This window comes from Exophiala xenobiotica (assembly GCF_000835505.1).
Source record: "Exophiala xenobiotica strain CBS 118157 unplaced genomic scaffold supercont1.6, whole genome shotgun sequence".
NCBI classification, from domain to species: Eukaryota; Fungi; Ascomycota; class Eurotiomycetes; order Chaetothyriales; family Herpotrichiellaceae; genus Exophiala; species Exophiala xenobiotica.
Genome location: NW_013562489.1, coordinates 1,790,731 through 1,811,219, shown reverse-complemented (window position 1 = coordinate 1,811,219; position 20,489 = coordinate 1,790,731). Strand labels below are relative to the sequence as shown.

Here is a 20,489-nt window from a genome sequence, read left to right as displayed (position 1 = left end):
TAACCATATCGCGTCCCCATCGTAGACATCCGAAGTAGTCTTCCACCTAACGCCGCCTTAACCTTACCCTAGCTATCGAGTTCGAGTAATCTATCGCAATAGTCGCCTATTCGAACTACGCCAACTTAGGTAAACTATATTACTTCTCGAAGGAGCTATCGATCAAGTATTCCTATTGTTTAAAAAAGAATGTAGACTATAACGGTTCCTTCTCTCTAGAGAAATTCCGTAAGATAGTTAAATAAAAGAAGCGATTGCGGCTAAAGTCCCGCGCTAAGCGCTAGAAGATTAACTGTCTCCGCGAAAAGCGAGTATTAGCCTATAGCGCCCTTATCGAGGCCTAGTAGACTATATTATCCCTAGATTAAGAGATCTCCTTACTTGAAGAGAGTAATAAGAAATTTAACGAGGATCTATCTAAATTAGAGGATAAATCTTATAGGATACTTCGTCGTAAAATAATGGCGTTAGAAGTTCTAAAGGACTAGCCCGAAGACGCGGAAGTGGCCTTTACCGATCCTAACGTATAGCCGAAGCCTTCGGACGTTGACTAGTCTTCCCTATTAGATTCTATTGGTGGTACTTTTTTATAAGTCCCTAGATAAGGTTTTCCTCGGGTTCCTAAGTATTTTCTTCTTCTTTATACCTTAACTACTTAATTAGGTAGTACCTTCGTTGTCTTTTAGTTTAGAAGTCTACTATCCTCTCAACGTTATATAGTAGTTCCTAGATTTCTTTATATATTAGCACCGATCCGAGTTTAATGTTTAGTAGTGCTTTCTTAAAAAGTAATTTATAGAATACTGAGTAAATATTTATTCTCCTAGATAGTTCCAATTTAAATATTATTGGTCTAAGTTTCTTTTTAATTTTATAGGGTCCAATCTTAGTGTAATCAAGTTTATCTAATAGTCGTTATATTTTTATGTTTTTTCTAATAATATAGACTAAGTCTCCCTCTCGAAGGTCTAGTCCCTTAGATCTTCTCTTATTGGCTTGTTTTATTGTTTTTTCTACGATTTTCTTTAACTGTTTTTATAGTATTCTATATAGTTCTCTAAGTCTATTAACTAATATCTACGCTTTCTTTACAATTGATTTAAATCCTCTTAGGTTATTGTTAATATTTAGGTGTCTCCCGTAATTTGTATAGAATAATAATATTCCCGTAATTGATATACTATTGTTAAAAGTAAACTATACAATAAGTAATAGCTCTATCTAATTATCCTATTAAAAATTAACGTAATATCGTAGATATTGTTCCAATGTTTGGTTGGTTCTTTCTATTTATCTATCTAACTATAAGTAATATACTATTAATAGTTTTTAGTGTATTCCCGTTAAATCTATAAGTAATTGCCAAAATTATAAAGTAAATAGTTTGTCTCGATCTAAGCGTATTTCTTTTAGTATTCTATATTGTACGACAATAATTTTATAGAATATATATACTAGTTCTTCTGCCGTGGATACTTCCTTGTATAGTACGAAGTACGTATACTTAGTTAGAGTATCGTTTATAACTAAGATACTATCGAATTCTATATCTATAAGGGACTCTTTAGACTTCGATAGCTTAACGATAAAGTCGAGTGTAACGGTTAACTATACTTTACTAGCGATTTCTAGTGTCTAAAGTAGTCTATATAGTTTATATCTTACGTATTTAGCTTTATAGTATATATCGTAGTTTTTAATATACTCTATTATATCCTTTCGTAGTCCTTTCTAGGTAAAGTTTCTTATAACTAGTTCGATTGTCTTCTCGATCCCTAGGTAACCTACTAGCTTATCATTATATCTTAATTTAATAATCTCTTATTTTTATCGTTCTATTAGCTTAATATCTATAACCGCGAGAGTAGTAATCTCGGGTGTAGTATATATTAAGGCGCTATTTCTTTCCTTAAGTATAACTATTAATTTTAGTTTAATATTTTTTATATAATCTAATCGGCGGCTAAATATATTAGCTATAGTATTTTCTTTTCCTTTAATATAGTGTATCCTAAAGTTATATAGAGCTAATGTCTCTATCTATCGAACTTATCTTCTATTGAGTTATTTTATTGTTATCTAGTAGAGTAGATTCTTATAGTTAGTGTAAACCTATATAGAGTACTTTGCTCCTTTAAGGTATACTCTTTATTATTTTATTACTTTAATAATAGCAAGTAATTCTTTATTGTATATATTATAATTAAGTTTCGATCTAGTTATCTTTCTTAAAAAGTATACGATCGTCTTTAGTTTTCTATTGGGCTGTTTTTATGTAAGGCAAGCTTCGATAGCTTCGTTAGATATATCCATTTTCAGTATATATTCGTATTCTAGGTTATATACCGTTAGTATTAACGCGCTTATTATAGCCTTTTTTAGTGTTTAAAATACGTTCTTATATTTCTATCCAAATTTAAATCTAATATTCTTCTTAGTAAGGTTTATTAGTGGCGCGATAATCTTCGAAAAGTCCCTTATAAACTTCCGGTAATAATTAAGTAGTCCTACGAAAGCCTATACTTTCGTAACGCTAGTTAGTTTTAGCTAATCTTCAATTAGTCGAATCTTATTAGGATCTACTTCTATTTAATTTTTAGAGATAATATATCCTAAGAAATGTATCTATTATTAATGAAACTTACACTTACTAAGTTTAACTAGTAGGTCCCTCTCTTAGAGTCGTTTTAGAACCTTTTGTATATATTCTATATATTCCTCGTATATCCTCGAGAAAATAAGTATATCATCGAGATAGACGGTTACAAAATCGTCTAGGTATTCTCGAATCGTATCGTTAATTAATTCCTAAAAGGATACCGATATATTAGTCAGTCCGAAAGATATAACCAAATATTCGTATAGTCCAAATCAAGTTTTAAAGACAATCTTCTATTCTTCGCCTTCCTTTATTTATACTTAATAATAAGTGTCTCGTACATCGATAGTAGTAAAGTATTTTAATTCGAGGAGCTAATTCTATAGCTTATCGATTCGTAGTAATAGATACCAATTCTTTCTAATAATCGTATTAAGTAGTCGATAATTAATATATACTCGAAGTCCTCTATTCTTCTTTAAAGTAAATAGTACTCTATATACTATAGAAGACTTTAATAGTCGAATAAAGCCTTTCTTTTCGTATTTCTTAATATAGTCTTTAAGAAAGTCTTCTTCTTTCTTAGATAGTTATCGAAGCTACCCGTTATACTTCGATACTTTTCTCTCTTCGAGTAGTATTTTATAGTCCTATAGCTTATATTTAAGTAAGGTAGTTAAACCTTCCCGTTCTTTAAATAACTCGACGAATTCTCGGTATTCCTTAAGTATAGCTTATACACTTATTCCTATAAGTATCCTCCTTCGAGGTCGTATATACACTACCTAAGTATAGTGTACTACGGTAGATAATCGGTCCTTCGTCCTATTTCTATAACTATAATCGAGAAACGTAAGATTTCGGTGTTTTTAATCTATCCTTAGATTGTATTCTTAAAGCTATTTCAATCCTAAAATTAAGTTATACTTAATAGATATAAAGTCGAAGTTTACGATCTCCTTATATCCTAAGATTGTAAGTTAGACGTCTCGTACTTTATTTTATATCTATCTCCCGCTATACTCTATAGAGGTACTATCTACTATATTTAGTTAGTATAGATAAGTTTTTTCTTTATAATATTTTTTCAATATTATCTTTAGTCGTAGCGATATATAGTTTTCTTATATACTATAGTCAATTATAATATAGATAGATATATCTTATACCTTCCCTTCCATAATAAAGTAAGCTAGTAGTCTTAGTTAATAGGTTATATACAATTCTCGAGGCTTATTAAAGAATAAGGACAGCCTCTTATTCCTTATTCCTACTTATTTTTTACTATTAGCGTTATAATATCGTACATTATTAAATTAGGTTTTCTATAGATACTTCGTATAATCGTCTCTAGTATATCGTAATCTTAATACTCTCTATCTATATAATAAAAATATAGGCTTAGGGCTTCTTCGTAGTTAAGATCTTAATAATACCGTAACGTAACTTTTCGTATATATTCCTCTAGTTCGATATCGAGGTCGAATATAATATATAAGTATTGTTGGTTAATAATCTCGTATTTTTAATTGATATAGGGTTATACTTTTTAGTATTGGGTGATTATAGTTAGTGATACTCTAGTTAATTTAATGATTATAAATTTATATAGTTCTATCTCTTCGCTTAGTATAACCTTTGGTTCTATTATTATTAGTGTTCTTTTATTTGTATCGTATAGATCTTTATTATTTTATTCTTTATATTAGTAAGCTAGTGGTTCTTCGTCGACTTTTAATATAAGGTGTTGTATATCTTATTTCTATATTAATATCCCTTAGATATCGTATAAGTGTATATTTTCCTTATTTAGGTATTTTTTCGATACGTATAACGTAAGAGTTATAATAATAGGATATATCTAGGGGTCGTTAAATAGCTTAAAATATAGTTTAATACCTTGTCCTTACTAAAATCTTATAGAAATAGTAATAGATAATATATTGTATTTAATAATTGTATACTTTATAGATATTTCCTTAGTAAGGTCTACCGTTCCTTTGGTATAGGGAAAGTTGAGTATTTGTCGTGATTTATTTTTCTATATGTAATGTATATATAGCTATAGTGCTTTATCTCTATAAGCGTAATATCTCTAAAGTATAATATCTCGTTGTTCCCTAGGTTATTCGCTTAGCGCTAGGTATAGAAGGTAAGGTATTGTATAGGATATATCGTAGATAAATCTTTCGACTATCTAGTACCTAGTGGATATTACCGCTGTATATTGGTATACTTTCTTAATAGTATATAGTAATATATAGATCTTTTTCTATTCGTTATTAGTATCCTTTTCCTCTATAATGAAAGTAAAGTTATAACTTTCTTATCCTATAATATCGTATATATATAAAGCACTATATTTATACTACACCTCGTATTTAATTAATAGGATTAACTTACTTTGTAATTTCGGGTCGCCGTAAGAGCTAAATTTCTAGTATAGAGTTTTATATTACCCTAGCCCCTCTAGGGCGTTAATATATAACCCATTATAAAGTATATCGACTTAATATTTAGTGTAGATAACTATCACGTTTATTCCCACTATTTCTACCTTATATTTTTTCTATAAATAGACTAATTCTATAACTAAAAGACTTTTAGTTTACTCGTCTTCTTCTAAAGTATCTAGTAGCTATTATCGTTACTAATGTTTTTTATTCTTTTTTCCGTAAGGGAACTATCCTAAACCTTTCTTTTTAGGTAAATAGATAAGACAATAATCGTTAAAATAGAATACCTAAGAAGTTATAGCGTACTTAAGGCTCTCCTTTTACTTACACTTAAGATCCTCTTCGAACTTCTTTAAGTCGTCGTTAGCTATAGTTAATACAGTTCCAACTTCTTAGGGGTATAATACTTCCCCGGAGATTACTCCTTCCTCCTAGACTTTTCGTAGTTCCTTCTATACTTTCTCAACAATACTAGCTCTCTCGATAATAGCTATTATCCTATCGTAACCTCGCGATATACGTTAGAACGCGCTACGTAATTTAGTGAATTGTATCTAAGCTTCTTTTTCTAGCTCTTCGAGTTACGCGAGTTCTTTTTTCATCGAAGTATTAGCCTTTTTTCCTTCGATACCAACTATAACTTTTTCTATTATATATAGTTCTCTTAGCCTATTTCCATAGTCTCTAGCTATATATCTAGATTTTCTATAACTATAGTATAAGTTTTCTTTCTTTCGTCGCTCTTACTCTTTTTTAGATAGCCCCTTACACTAGAATTTACCTTTATTTAGTCGTAAGGACTAGCCTCGTTCTATAGCGTCAAGATCTATCGAATCTCTATAAGATTAGTGACTTTTCTTTTAATAGAAGGTTCCTCTAAAGTGTAGTCGTCCAGAACCCTTCTTTTTAAGTCGTCGTTCAAAAAGCTAATTATCGATACTGATAGCCCTAGTAACCAAGTCTTTAAGTTACTTTAGGCGATCCATTCCTATTTCGTCCTTTATATTATCCTTAAGTCCCTAATAGAATACGAAGGTAAAAGTATAGTTTTCCTAGTCTAGCTTAAACTTAAGTCGTTAAAATAAAGCGTAATACTACGCAACTAAACTAGTTTACTTAAGTTACTAGATTCGTTAGGTAACCTACTAAGCCTCTTCTAGTACTCTAAAGATCTATATAATTATATCTACAAAATTATCGTATTTACTAAAGATCCTTTTAGTCTTATCTTCTCACTAATCCTAGCTATAGATTAAGTAGTCTTTTATAAGGGGCTTAATCCAATAAAAGGCTAACCCTCTTATATATATAATAGTATATAAGACCCTAGTAGGATAAGTATTATAATCGTTTAGTCGAAGTATAAATATAGCTTAAAGTTAGATAAGAAATATTCCTAGTTTAGCTCTATCCCTATAGAATAGCTTAACCTTTAGTCTATCCTTCTTCTCACTAAATACCGAAGCATTAATAGAAGTTAGTGGGGCCGTAGATCGAACTAATCTAGTAAGGGATAGCGAACGAATAAGAGCTTTAGAGCTAAATATAGTATCGTATACTTCTAGTTAAGAAATAGTTAAAGTATTATAAATCGCTCTACGATAAGATATTACGAGACAAGGGTTCCTTAGTAAGTAAAAAGTATAGAGTATATATCTATAAAAGCACGAGTATATAAATAAGTCGCTATACTAGAGCGAAACTAATCGATATCTAAAACGTATAGGTATAATCGTGAACGAAGTTAACTATATAGTAAAGCTATAAAATAACCTCGTATATATAGTCGTATAATCTATATAATCTATTACTTTACTTACTTTACTCCTAGGGCCGACAGAGTATCAGATCAATAGATCAGTATCACGTAACCCAGCCTTACCTAGGACGAGGCTATCTCTTCGGCACTCTTTCCTCTCCCCGTCCTACGTAGCACGGCGTCACGGCCTCTTCCTGGTCGTAGGCTAATTCGTAACAGTCTAGCGATTAATTTATCGCGAGTAATTAAGAGAATATAGACTATATCTTTAGGTTATCTATATTATATAATTTTAGTTTTTTATTTAGTATCTATATAAAAATATTAAGTTAAAGTCTTTTCCTTAATAGTATTATTATAAATAAAATAGATATTCTTTCTACTGTTCTTATATATAATACTCTATTTATACTATTATCTACTATCTTCTCCTCCTTTACCTCGACTTTCTCTTCCTCGACTTTCTTCTACTCGACTTCCTTCTACTCGACTTCCTCCTCCTCTGCTTTTATTTCTTTCTCTATTTCCTCCTCCCCTTCGTTAACTTTCTTATTCTTTTATATGCTAGCTTCCTCTATTTCCTCTCCATCTGTAGGTTGCTCTACATTCGCTCAGAAGAACCAGGATAGTACCTCAAGTGGGGATAACGAGGTATTTTTTAATTAGTCCTTTTAGCTTCCAGAGCCCATTGAATATGACTGACTAGGTTTTCGGGAGTAAGATCCGGTGGCAGCTCCCGTATAGTCAAGATGTGTGTAACCCATTCCAGGAATTCCGTAAGTGTCAATAGTCACTTGGAGGGCTCAAAATCCGCGCCATGTTCGACTCGAGTGTCTTAATAGATTCTGCAGTAATGCGGTTCTTACCACGAAGAACTTTCAGGTAATATCGTATTTTGGCAATGTTATAACTGATGATCTTAGTTAGGATCTTTGTCTCTTTGTTGGACGGTGCAAACACTGCGGCAGTGGTATTGTTACCATCGATATCTGGATTAGCTAGTGCACCCTACGCACCCCTACTGGCCACACTGTTGAGGGTAACAACGGGTGGATTCCTTTACACCATGATTGCTCGCGTGGCCCTGAGGGAGATGGTGTCCAGGTGCACAAAGGAGTGGGTTGCCAATGTTGTCAATGCCTTTCGGAGGCCCAAACCATGCGTCGAAGCGCTCTTTTATGGACTGTTGAATGCCGGCTACGAAGCCTAGATCGTGGTTCCCTGACAGAGAGGCAAGGATGCGACGACCTTCAGGTTCAGCCTGACCCGCGGTTTGTCTCTACACCATGACCGCAGAAGCAGGTTTGGAGAAGCGATGTACTCTTTGAGCTAGAATGACGTGCCATATTTCTTTGTGCCGCTCTTGGGGGATATCGACTCGGGTGTGCCCGATTATCGTCCGTCATCAAAATCACCCAATCGAGCCGCCGACGCTAAGGCGCGTCGCGTCACGTCAGGTCTGTTTGCCTTCCGGCGCAGTATTATCCTCCAATTACCGACCATGCGCAAAACCCTAATTTTCAGAAGGAAGGAAACATCCTTGTGAAAACTTCTCTATACACGGGAGCAATATCTCTTGACATGGACAACGGTGCACCGAATTGTATTAAAGATTGGATGGGGATAGAGAGGTAGAGCGTTGCAACCATTGCGGAGGGACTGTTCCCGTGGTGGTCTGCGCGTTCCTGCCAGTTAAATTTGGCGGTCTTTCTCATTGCGTGTGACGTGACTGAATATGGTGCTAATGACGAATTCGGCTCTTAATTTGTCACTGTCACTGGCGGTCGTGCAGATGATAGCCCCTTAAACCTCCGGTACCGACGAGCCAGAGCTTGTGTCTCACTTTGCAAAATCAGAATGACACCAGTCAATTCACGCCCTTTTTCGTGAAAGGAAAGCTGACATCTCCCAACATACACTTGGAAGGCGGGCTGTAAGGAAGAGGAAAGGAGCAGAAAGGGCCTGTTGCAAGCGTCGTGAGTTTGATAGCTGTGTACCGGGCCTAGCCGGTTTGAGTAAAACTTTGGTACCTTGTTTGATATGAACATGCTGCATCGCAATAGGGGATAGATGTTATTTCAAGAAATCATTTGAGGATACCAATGCTACAAACCCCACGGCACCCGAATTCCCTCTCCCTGCAAATATATGTTGCAAGTAAATAATAAATTCGCGAGCCATGCCACAATTATACCCTTTCTTTCGCAGTGTCGTTCGATTCAGGACGTCACATCTGTCATGAGATGTCTAAACATCTCCACCCCCTAACGTGGACGCGCGCTCTCTCAATATGGTGCCACCCAAGATCGACTTAAGCTTATGCCTGACGTCTCCTATTCGAAGGTGCACCCTCTGCTCGTCCTTTGGAGGGACCTATTAAAAGGTAAGATTACCCTGCCAGAGTTAGGAATTCGAATCCTAGACTCGGCCCTGTTGCACCTAAATCTCTTGATTTGGCACTCAATATCACAAGCATGACAAATTTAAGAGAGGACGTGTGGAATCAGAACATTGCGGCGGCCGCCAACCTGATTTCCAGGGACATTATCCCAAAATGGGCTCTGGCATCAGGGAACCAGCTCCCTTGTAGGAAGATTCTGTCCAAGAAAAACCTCACATCCGCTCTTCCGCGATTCATGCAGCCTGCGGGGCTGCGAAACAGAGAGCCCAGTCCGACTTCTTACCTGGACGCACTTCGGGGTTATGCGGCCCTGATTGTAGTCTTCTTCCACACCTTCGCCACCAGTGACGGCGTATCGCAGGAGTGGAGGCACCAACCCATTCTGAACCTGCTCGACGCCGGCAAAGGCATGGTTGCCCTATTTTTTATGATCTCCGGCTATGCCCTGTCCCATCGGCTTCTCATCTTGAACAGACAGGGCGACACAGACCGTTTACTGAACGCACTGGCTTCGTCAACATTTCGACGCTATTTTAGGCTCTACATCAGTTGTGTTGCGGCGTGCCTGGTGACAGTGCCAGTGATCCGGCAACGAGGGTACAACGGCTTCGCGAACAACCTTCGCAAAGAGAGTCTACGCGACCAAATGGTGGATCTCTTTCACGACATGGTCATCTTCACCAATCCCATCCCCAGTCACTTGACCGGGCTTACGGATAAAGGCTTCTTTCACACCAAATATCTCGTTCAACTGTGGACGATCCCCGTGGAGTATCGCGGCAGTATCGGACTGTTCTTGTTTATCCTCGCCACATGCAAAATGTCGACAAGGAACCGGATGATGTCTACCTGGGCCATGATCCTTTCGTGCTACATCTGGAAGATTCAATACGCAGCTGAGTTCCTGGCCGGCTTGTTCATTGCAGACCTCTCACTGAGCCAGCATCCACAGCGTGTGCACAAGCAGATCGATCGTACACAATCACCCCGTTATCAGTCACGGCAGGCCATCATCTGCTGGAGTGGTCTTCTATGCGTCGGCCTGTTTTTGTTAGCACGGCCCAAGTTAGGCGATCAATTGGGTTTTCTGGGTGCTTTTCCTTGGGCCTTCCTCAACAGCCTCACGCCCTTTTGGTGGGATGGAGACGCCCAGTACTGGTTCTGGTTGGGACCTGGTGCTTTCGCGGTGATCCTGGCGATTGATTCGTGTCCTACGCTTCAGAAACCCTTGAACTGGCGATTTTCACAATACATAGGCGAACTTTCGTTCGGCCTCTACGCGGTGCATCCGCCTTTCGGATTCGCAGTGAGAGACAAAGTGGCCGGACCCATTAGGAAGAAGTATCTGGGCGATTCTTTCTTGGCTCACATCCCGAGTTTTCTCGTCGTGACCACATGCATTATCGTGATGGCCGATTACTTCGAACGTCTAGACCGGAGAAGCGTGGCATTCTCGAGGTGGGCGCAACAGAAGCTTTTCACTTAAAGTGTTGCAGAACACGGTCACCGCTAGCAAGTCAACACAGTATGCGGTACTCTAACCTTCTGGATATATAAATCAATTTCTTCAATCGATAAATTGATGGTGCACCTACGTAGTCACCCCTAGCACTTCAGCCGACCTCAGCCTAGACCTGGCTCAATTCCACAAGTGTCCTGGCTTGCGACTACTCAGGGCATACAAAATCTATTGCTTGTTTCTATTGCGTAGACTGATTGAATTGCCGTGTGTACAGCTCCAAAAGCTGAAGCGCCTCTGATGTGAAAGATGGGTTGAGAACCCAAATGGTGAGCGGAATAATGGTGGTTGTACTTCAGCTCTTCCTCCTAAATCTTCCCTAACATGCCGCTGCCCGCTCGGTGTTGGGAATGTTGTCTTCCTCCGCAGTGGCAAGGCACCTCTCGTTCAAAAAGCAACATGGTTCTGGGAGTTCTATCTCGTCGTTCGACGAATACCATCATGTAATTTCCGTCCTCTCAGACAGTTCAAGGAGGAGATTATGGCAGCGCGCTACAGGCGGCATCTGGTCATGGCCATGAAGAGGTGGTGAAGAGGCTCCTGGATGCTGGGGCTGATGTCAATGCCTGAGGAGCGCTTCTGGGTACTGTGTTGTGGGCGACATCATATCATGGTCATGAAAAGGTGACGAAGATGCTGCCGAATGTTGAAGCGGACATCAATGCTAAAGGATAAGAGTATGGCGATGCACTGCAGGCGGCATCACCTTGGGGCCATGAGGCATTGGTGAAGATGCTTCCGAATACGGAGCGGATATTATCGCCAAAGGAGGAGTGTGCTAGACAGAACCGCAACCGAGACAGATAGCTTGGACATGTCCAGGTGGTCGGCAACAGTATTGGTATATTCACCGTGAATAAAAAAGGGGGGGGAAAAGGAGAGCTGCCACATGGTAACAGTAGGTTAACTTAGTAAGGGTGGTTGGATGCATGTACAGTTTCTGTGCGGACATGGCTGCGATTGATCCTGTTACACTACATCATGTGTTTTACAGAGGGATCGAAGCACTAATCCGAATTAAAAACCCTGCGATCGTCTAGAAGGAACTGTGGCCGACCTTGGGTCAATGGATCTTTCTGGTCATCGAGGCAGCACTGAAAACGCGAGTTACCTCACAAGCATGGAAGCAAGCTAAGGTTATACCGCTGCGAAAGCCAGACAAACCATACTACATAAACGCGAAGACCTACCGATCGACATCGCTGTCGGCAACGCTGGCCAAGGGGTTAGGGTCGGTCCTGGGCGAGAGACTCTCCTTCTGAGCCGACTGGCTGGGACACGTCGGTGATGAGACCAAGCTCGTCCGACTACGCTTTGGGGTGGTGGTCCACCGAGCACCACGGCAGGGCTTGCGCTCGAACTACACAAGAAAGAAGCTATTCAGAAGATCATCGATGATAACGACTTCGCTGCGAAAGGCTATCAGATTCAGGATATCGCGTGGTTAAAAAGTGAAGGCAAGTTGCTTGGTCACTCCGCACCATTAGCAGTTTGGCTGGACACCGGTGAAGCGGCGAAATGGGTCATCAACAACGGGACGGTGTTCGGTTAACAGTATATTGGCAGAGTGGAAGCATGTCAAGTCAAGAAGAAGCGATGTCATCGGTGCCAGAGCTACGGTGCACCTGGCCTGGTCATGCAAGGAGCAGGCTCTGTGTGGACACTGTGCCGGCAAGCATGAACGACAAAACTGTCCCCCGGACACGGCTCCGAGTTGCATCGATTGTAATGGACCACATGTTGGTGACAGGTATGAGAGCGCAGTCGGAGCATCGACTGACAGGGTGTGCCAAGTTGGACCCCTGCAAAATCATCGTCGAAACACCAATAACGCTGAACAGTTACGCTTCGTGTGCAGAGAACGAGGTGATGTTGAGGCTATTGCCGGACGGGCATTAAATGCGGTGAGGGCAAAGAGAACAGGAAGTGCTGATCATTGTGGTCCGAACGACGAAAGTCAGTAAACCCAGACGCGTCCAAAAAATCTGACTCTCGGAAAACGAAAACATGGAGAAATGGATCGCCATAGTGCTTTGAAGCACTCAACGGACTGGCCAGGTCTGGGCCCAATTGCTGGGAAAGTGGTATCTCCGGGAGAAATATACCAACATCTGGTGGACCATGCAGGCAAGTATGCATCTGAAATGCCCAGGATCCAGTATCTCACCCGTCTTTTCTTTCACTTTGGAGGACCACTTGCATTCCAACAGCTAATCGACGCCTTTTCGGCCATGTGTCACACGAAAGAGATCGACATCGCAACTGTCGGCGGACGAATTCGAGCCCTGGGGAGGATCAGCCTCGCCAATCCCCTCGAGCAGCGAGCCCTTCTGGTAGAGCCGAACAGTGAGCGAACCCGTCAGCAACAGCACGCCGTGGTCCAGGGCCATCTTCAGCCCGAGAGAACGGCTTTAGGCGAAATGATGGCCTGCTGTTATGAATCGCTCCACGCTGGGGTGTCACGAGACAAGGGTTCCTTGGCAAGTGGGAAGCATAGAGTGTATGTCCGTAAGGGTACGAGTATATGAGCAAGTCGCTATACTAGAGCGAAGCTAATTAATATCCAAACGTATAGGTATAATTATAAACGAAGTTAACTATATAGTAAAGCTATAAAATAACGAGGTATATATATCTATTATATTAGTAACGATATATTAGAATATTAATATATCGATATAAAGAGTATACCGTAAATTCGCTAGTTCGTTATATCGTAAGTTACCTCTTTAGGAAGTTACGTAACCTAGGTATTAGCCTCGCAGTTATAAGGCTAGCACTTCGTTCTACCTTACCGATTCTTTCTGCTATGGTTATAGCTTAGTCTATAACCTATAGATTAGGTCTATTTATAATGCTTTCCCCTTCTTAGATCTATTCGTTATTTATAACGTATATAAAGTAGGCGTTACCCTCTTTACCTATTTTCTTTTTATATTCCTTTCTTATAGTTAATAATATAGGCCCTTAAGATTAATAAGTTATCTCGTAAGAAAAAGAAATCCTCTAAACCTTCTATTCCTCTATTCGTTCGGAAAAATATTCTTATCGATTTAATATTCGTTAATAAGAATTTAACTATAATAGTTTATTTTTAATGTATTATCTATAGAGCTATATATTATTATAACTACGAGTAGTCGATAAAGTATATAAAATATATCTATTATTAAAGAGATTATAATAAAACTTTTACTTTATTTAAATTTTAGCGGATAAATAAAAAGAAAAAGATCTTTTAAAAGAAATCTCGAGAATACTAAAGACGTATTTTTTATCTTTATACTACTATATATAAGATACTGTTGTGGAGACGATCGTTACTCTTAATAGTTAAGGGGGGGGGGGGGAGGACGAAGGCCAAGGAGGCAAGTATCAGGAGTATCGAAACGATATATAGAAAGTACATAGATAGTTAGATAGCGATAGTCTACAATGAAGAATATATATACGAGAACTCGAAGAGAGCTATCGTAGAGATTTCTGTGTTGACGCGTTTTATTTTGTATATCTTTTACTATAGTATAAGGAATTATAGCGTATCCTCTCGTTCGTAACCTTGTTACGTAGTTTCGATTACTGATTATTAACTCTTAAGTATATATAGTGCTTCTTTAATCTCTCTCTATATCTAGTGCTTTTATACGAATCTTTTAAGTAGTAAAATAAGCTAGGATTTTAATTGACGCTTTAGTAGTATATCGAATTCCTATAATGGTAATAATAGCGAATAGAAGAAAGAAAAACAACTAAAGAGACAATAGAGATTTAAAAAATAGCGAAACGAAGGTTGACGATACTTTTAGAGATAGACGATACGTTTAACCTTAACGAAGAGATATAGTCTAGACGAAGTATCCAAAGACGACGATAACTTAATTTAAAGCGATACTCGAGATATATTAGGTAAGGCTACGATAGCGTAGCGTTAACTAATTAAGAGAGACGCGAAATTTAGAAAAATATAAGCGATAGCGATAGTAGACCTATATTACTATAAATTTAGAAAGTATAGGATTAATAGCTTAGAAGAGCTATAAGCATTCTACTATAATATATAATTAAAAGAGAAATTAAAAAGATAAAAAAGAAAAAAGAACCTCGACGATTATAGAGAAAAAAGAAAAAGACTAACTACGATTACTTTATTTTTATAAAAAAAGCGATTAATATTATTATACAATATAAACTTTTTATAATTTATTTTATAGAAGTATTATTATTATTATTAATTACTCTTTATAATAGAGAAATATTATTTTTATTTTATATCGAAAGTAATATACTTAATTTAGAGATATCGCTATATAATCTTTAAAGAGCGAATTCGAGATTATTAATTCTCTTACTATTGAGAATACCCTTTTTATTGAAAAATTTTACGACGAGAATAGCTAAATTAAAAGTAATATTTACTATCTTTATCTTATTAAGTACTTTTAGTCGACTAATAATATAGTATATTTATATAATAGAGATCTTTTTTATTTTTAAAATTTACGATACTCTATAGTTTATAGATAAAAATATAACTAAGTTCTTACGAATCTTTAACGAGATATATAACAATTATCTTCTCGATAATACTATATATTATTAAAAGTTACCTTAATTCTATAAATATAGTATTTATACTTATATTATTAAGTTAAAGAAGTATCTTATTAATAATTAGAAAAGCTTAAAGAAGATTTTAAAGAAAAAGTAGAAAAGATATAATACTAAGTAATAAAGGTATATACCTAAATTTCTAAGAGTATTATATAATATAAAGAAAGATAAAAAAAATCGATATTTATTAGTACTATCGCTAGTTTAAGAGAGTAATAGTAAGACTCTTCGAAAATAAAATCTTAATTAAATATATAGCGTTAATTTAGTTTCTTAAGGGATTATCTAAGTATCTTTATAATAAAGTTCTATTAAATACTAAAATTAATCTATATAATTAAAAAAGTATAAAATTTAATATAATCTATAAAAAAACGTTAGCGAACCTTAATTTATAGAAGATAGTAAAATACTTCAATAAGAATAAAAAAGAGAACAATATATTTTAGACTCTTACCAAAGATTTAATAAAACTTATAGTTATATCTAAGAGTTAAGAGAATATTTACTCGTTTAATTCTCGCGAAAGTATTTTTTTTATATCGCGCTTAAATAGATAGAGAGATTCTAACTTAAAATTAAAAGTTTCTATTAAATAGTTAAAGAATATTAATTATTTAGTCGAATTATTTAATAAGATAGCTCTTTTAATATAAGTTACTATTAAAATTACAATATAAAAGTAAAATAATATAATATAAAAGATAATCGAATATTCTTCTACATTAATAAACTTATATATATTTATATATTAAGTTTCTTTCGCGCTATAATTAAATTCTAGAAATAAGCTTAAGACTAAAAATCGCTTATATAGTTATTTCTTTTATAAAGATCTAGATTATATTAAAACTACTAAAAATAAAATAATTATATATCTAAAGTATAAAGTAATAATTAATAAAGAATATATCGTAAAAGAAGAGAATAAAAAGATTTATTAAAAGTCAATTAAATAGTTAAGATATATACTCTTTTAGCTATCAACGTATAATACTAAGCTAGAATTCTTTAAATTAATAAAAAATAAGTATCTAAAGAATAAAGAGAAATTAAAAAATAAACCTTAAGAATTAAGAGATAAAATATACTCTATACTAAAAACAATAGAGATAATAGCTACCCTAGTCGATAATAAAGATAAATTTCTAAAAGAGTATATTAATAATTCTATAGTAGCCGCGATTATAATAGTAGCGAAACCTTAAAAAGATATAAAATAATAAGTAAAGGATATCGATTATTTATATAGTACCTAAGGATTATATAGTATAGTATAGAGATATTAAATTTATAAGTCAAAATTACTTATCGCTTCGACTTATCGAGAAGAAAAGTATATTTTAAAGAAATAATAGTAAGCGCTTCTTAAAGTTATCGAAGAGAGCGAAGCTATTAAGTAGATATAAGATACGTAGGTTTTATCGATATCTAAAGTTAAAAATTCGTAAGATATAGTTATAGAAGATTTTACGTTATTTCCTAAAAAGTAAGTAATATTAAAGAAAAAGAAAGAACCTCTTAAGAAATCGTTAAAAACTATTTTTATCTTATATTAAGCTTAAGTATTAAAAGTTATTATAATAAAATTATTATAATCATTAATATATTTAACTTTAGAAGATATTTTATATATCTCTTTTTATCTTTTATTAAAGAATATTTATAAAAAAGAACTAAATAATAAATAATAATAATTATATTAAAATTATAATTTAATAGTTATAAAGGCTTCTTAAATCGAAAAAAGATAAGGAGATAGTACGAGTTAACTAGGTTACTATAATAGATTATAAAGAAGAGAAGACTAATATCGATATTATTTATATTAATTATTAAATAAATAAGTTTAGAATCTCTTTAAGAGAGTTAACTTAATAATTAGGGTATTTTATTTTAAGTATAGAAATTAGTCCCTTTATATTTAAAACTCTTTTCGATAGTAAAGCGAAAATTAATATTATCTTTAATAAATTAATAAAAGATATAAATTAAATAGTTTTATAAAAGGATTATATATTTAAAAGCGTTAGATTTACTAAAAGAAAAGATTAGTTTAAAAGTATAATTAAAGATAAGAAAATATTAGTAAAAAAGATACCTATCTATATAAATACTATAATATTATCATCTATAGATAATAATTATAAAATAATTTTTAAATATTCTTTCTAAAAGAGTACTTAAGCTATAATATATTAAGATAGAGATTAGAACTATTAGATTAAAATTTATAATCTCTATAATAAAAAGATTATAAAAATTAAAGTATCAAATAATTATAAAAATAATAATATTAAATATATAATATAAACTATAAAAAAAGCTCTAAAAAAAATAAAAAACTTAATAGCGAATCGAATATATTTAGCGAGATTAGGTCTATATATATAAATAGCCTTAGACTATAAATTAATAATAAAGAAAGTTAAATATTAGCGAGAGCGATTACTAAAATAATAAGAAATAAATATAATATTATATAAATTTAAGTATATACGAAAATTAATATTATTAATTAAACTAAACTTAATAATATAAAGTATTATAAGATAGAATAAGATTTTAAATATTATTAATTTATATATTATATATACGCGAATTTTAAAGCGCTATAAAAAAAATTTAATTAAAATAAGACTATATACTTAATATACTAGAGAAGAAAGGAAGATATATTTTAATACTACGCGCTATATTTATCGAGATAAAATTAAAAATAAAGATTTTATATTATTATATAATAAGTAAAAAAGAATTAATAAGTTAAGAAATATAAAGTTTATTTTCCATTAAAATAGCCTTTATTAAGTTATAAAAAGTATTTTACGTAAAAGAATATATTTACTAGTAAAATTAAATAAAGTAAAGTTACAAAAAATAATTATAAAAAATAAACTTAAGAAGTTTTATTAATAAACTATATCGCTAGAAGATAAAGATACAATAAAGGATAACAATAAAAAAACATAAGAAGAAAAATCGAATAAAGAAAGAAATAGTATAAAAGAGAAGAAAGAAAAATCGATTAATATACTTTACGATAGATTATTCCTATAATATAAGATCGTTATAAAGATTTTACGAGTCTCTAAGTAATCTAGATTTCATTATTAAAGAGAAAGATCTTATAAAGAAATTAAATTAAGTATTACTAAAGAGAGAAAAAAAGAAGATCTAGAGTTTAAGATTTTCCGTTATAAATAAAGAGAAAAATAAAAAGAAGTAATCGTTAAATAGTAGTTTCGCGATATATTTAGTATTTCGTAATAAAAGGAAAATAAACTAAAATTTCTTTATAATAGTTTATCAATATTTTCTTTTATATTATTTATTTTATTTAAGGTATTAGCGTTCTAAATAAGAAAGGATAGAAAAATATAAAATTATTAGCTAAAAGTAATAAAGAAAAAAAAAGAGAAAAAAATTTATAAAGAGAGAGAAAAGAATATTAGATAGAAGATATATAGCTCTACTAAAATTTATTCTATTTAGGTTTAGTACTAGTATATATAATCGAGTAGTTATCTATACTAAGCGACGCTAGCTAAAAGTATTCGAGTACTAAAGAAATCGATATAAATTTATCTCGATACTATTTAACGCTCTTTTATTAATACTATCCTTTAATAGCTATAAATATATATTTTAATAAATAACTATATAAGAAATAATCTGTGTTGTGGTGTAGAGGCCTCGCGCTAGCGTCGATACGGTATGGCGCCGCTTTGATACCCTCCATCCGGTTTGGCCTCCACCCGTTCGGGGAAAGCGCCGCCCGTCCGGGTTTAGTGCTGACCCATCGGGCCTGCCGCCGCTTTGCCTCCGACCACGCTCGACCGTCCATCTATAAAAGACCGTCGTCCCTCGCCGTTTTGTCGACTTTCCCCCTCTCCTATCCTTCGTCCTTGACGTCGACCCTACACCATTCCGAAAACGGGAAATGTCACCCAGCACGGGAGCCCGGATGTTGGCTTCGCTGTCGCTAGGGCCCTTGCCCCGCTATCGCTCTGCAAACGAATGACCTAAAATTACCTATCCACCCAGAGTCAGACCCGAGACATTAAGAGCTCCGAGCTAAGAAGCGTCTGCCTAATTCGAATCGATCGATCAGGTAAACGCTCCGTCGGTTGACTAGCCTCTCTTCTTCTTCTGCCCCCCTCTCTACCTCTCAGCGCATAAGGTCCTAGACTCTATCGTCCCACTTATCGTCGTCCCTTAGGGGCCGAGTGCCTGCTTCTATCGCTCTATCTTTTAGCTAGCCAAGGGTCCTTACGTGCCTAGGATATACCTTGCCCAAAGTCGGTAGAGAATGATGACCGGAGCTACTTACAATTGGGACGTCTAACCGAATACCCGCCTTAGGTTTTCTCTATAAAGGGTCCCTCGGATTCTGGACCTAGTGATTTCAATGACGCTTTTTATGAACCCTCCTCACTCTATACTCGCGGGGTACGCATCTATAGCGTTATAATCGAAGACTACGTAGCGCCGACCTAGCACAGCGAGTAACTAAGCACTACACCGACCTATCTCTTATAGAGCCGCCTAGTGATTATATATCCTAGAAGAGGTACTGGCTCCTTCTCCTTAGACTAAGCTAACCTTCCGCACCTCTCCGGCTCGAGAAACTTTGGCTATAACTTGCATAGGGGGTTACATTGTAGGGCCCCTCTTAACGGAAAAGACGGCTACAATAACGATAGTAACTAGGATTTACGGGACGCGGTGATCGGGACTTACGGGCTAGCGGTAGTTAGGCTCCAACAAGGGTCGAATCACCCTTCCTTGCTCGATCTTATTATTCGCTAAGTTTTAGTCAAATATCCCTCGCCACGGGTACCTTAGCAATATTTAGATCCGTATAACCTTCGTATATACAGTACACTTAAGGACCACACCCTCAATTAGCCCTTAGAGTATATCAGCCGCCCTAGAGGATCCGAAGATATCCGTAGCGCTCGGGGTTCAGAGCTTTTCGGCTTGACCGTTAAACGATATGGTGAGACACCGCGATACACCGCCCCTTGGTAGAGGAGGATGATCAGCTGGATTCGGCCCGGAACTAGGATCCCTTTAGGTTTCTGACCATGTATTCTGCCTGTTCTATGGATCCGCCGTACGTAATCGGTCTTGAGAGACCT

At 35.1% G+C, this 20,489-nt stretch overlaps 1 protein-coding gene across 1 annotated transcript; it reads left to right on the top strand.

The window, feature by feature from the left end:
* Window positions 1-9,237: 9,237 nt before the first annotated feature.
* Window positions 9,238-10,876, top strand: PV05_09925 (uncharacterized protein). The gene has a single exon (XM_013456312.1). It carries the CDS (start codon window positions 9,289-9,291, stop codon window positions 10,699-10,701), a length of 1,413 nt encoding a protein of 470 aa, XP_013311766.1. The 5' UTR covers window positions 9,238-9,288; the 3' UTR covers window positions 10,702-10,876.
* The last annotated feature ends 9,613 nt before the right edge of the window (window positions 10,877-20,489 follow it).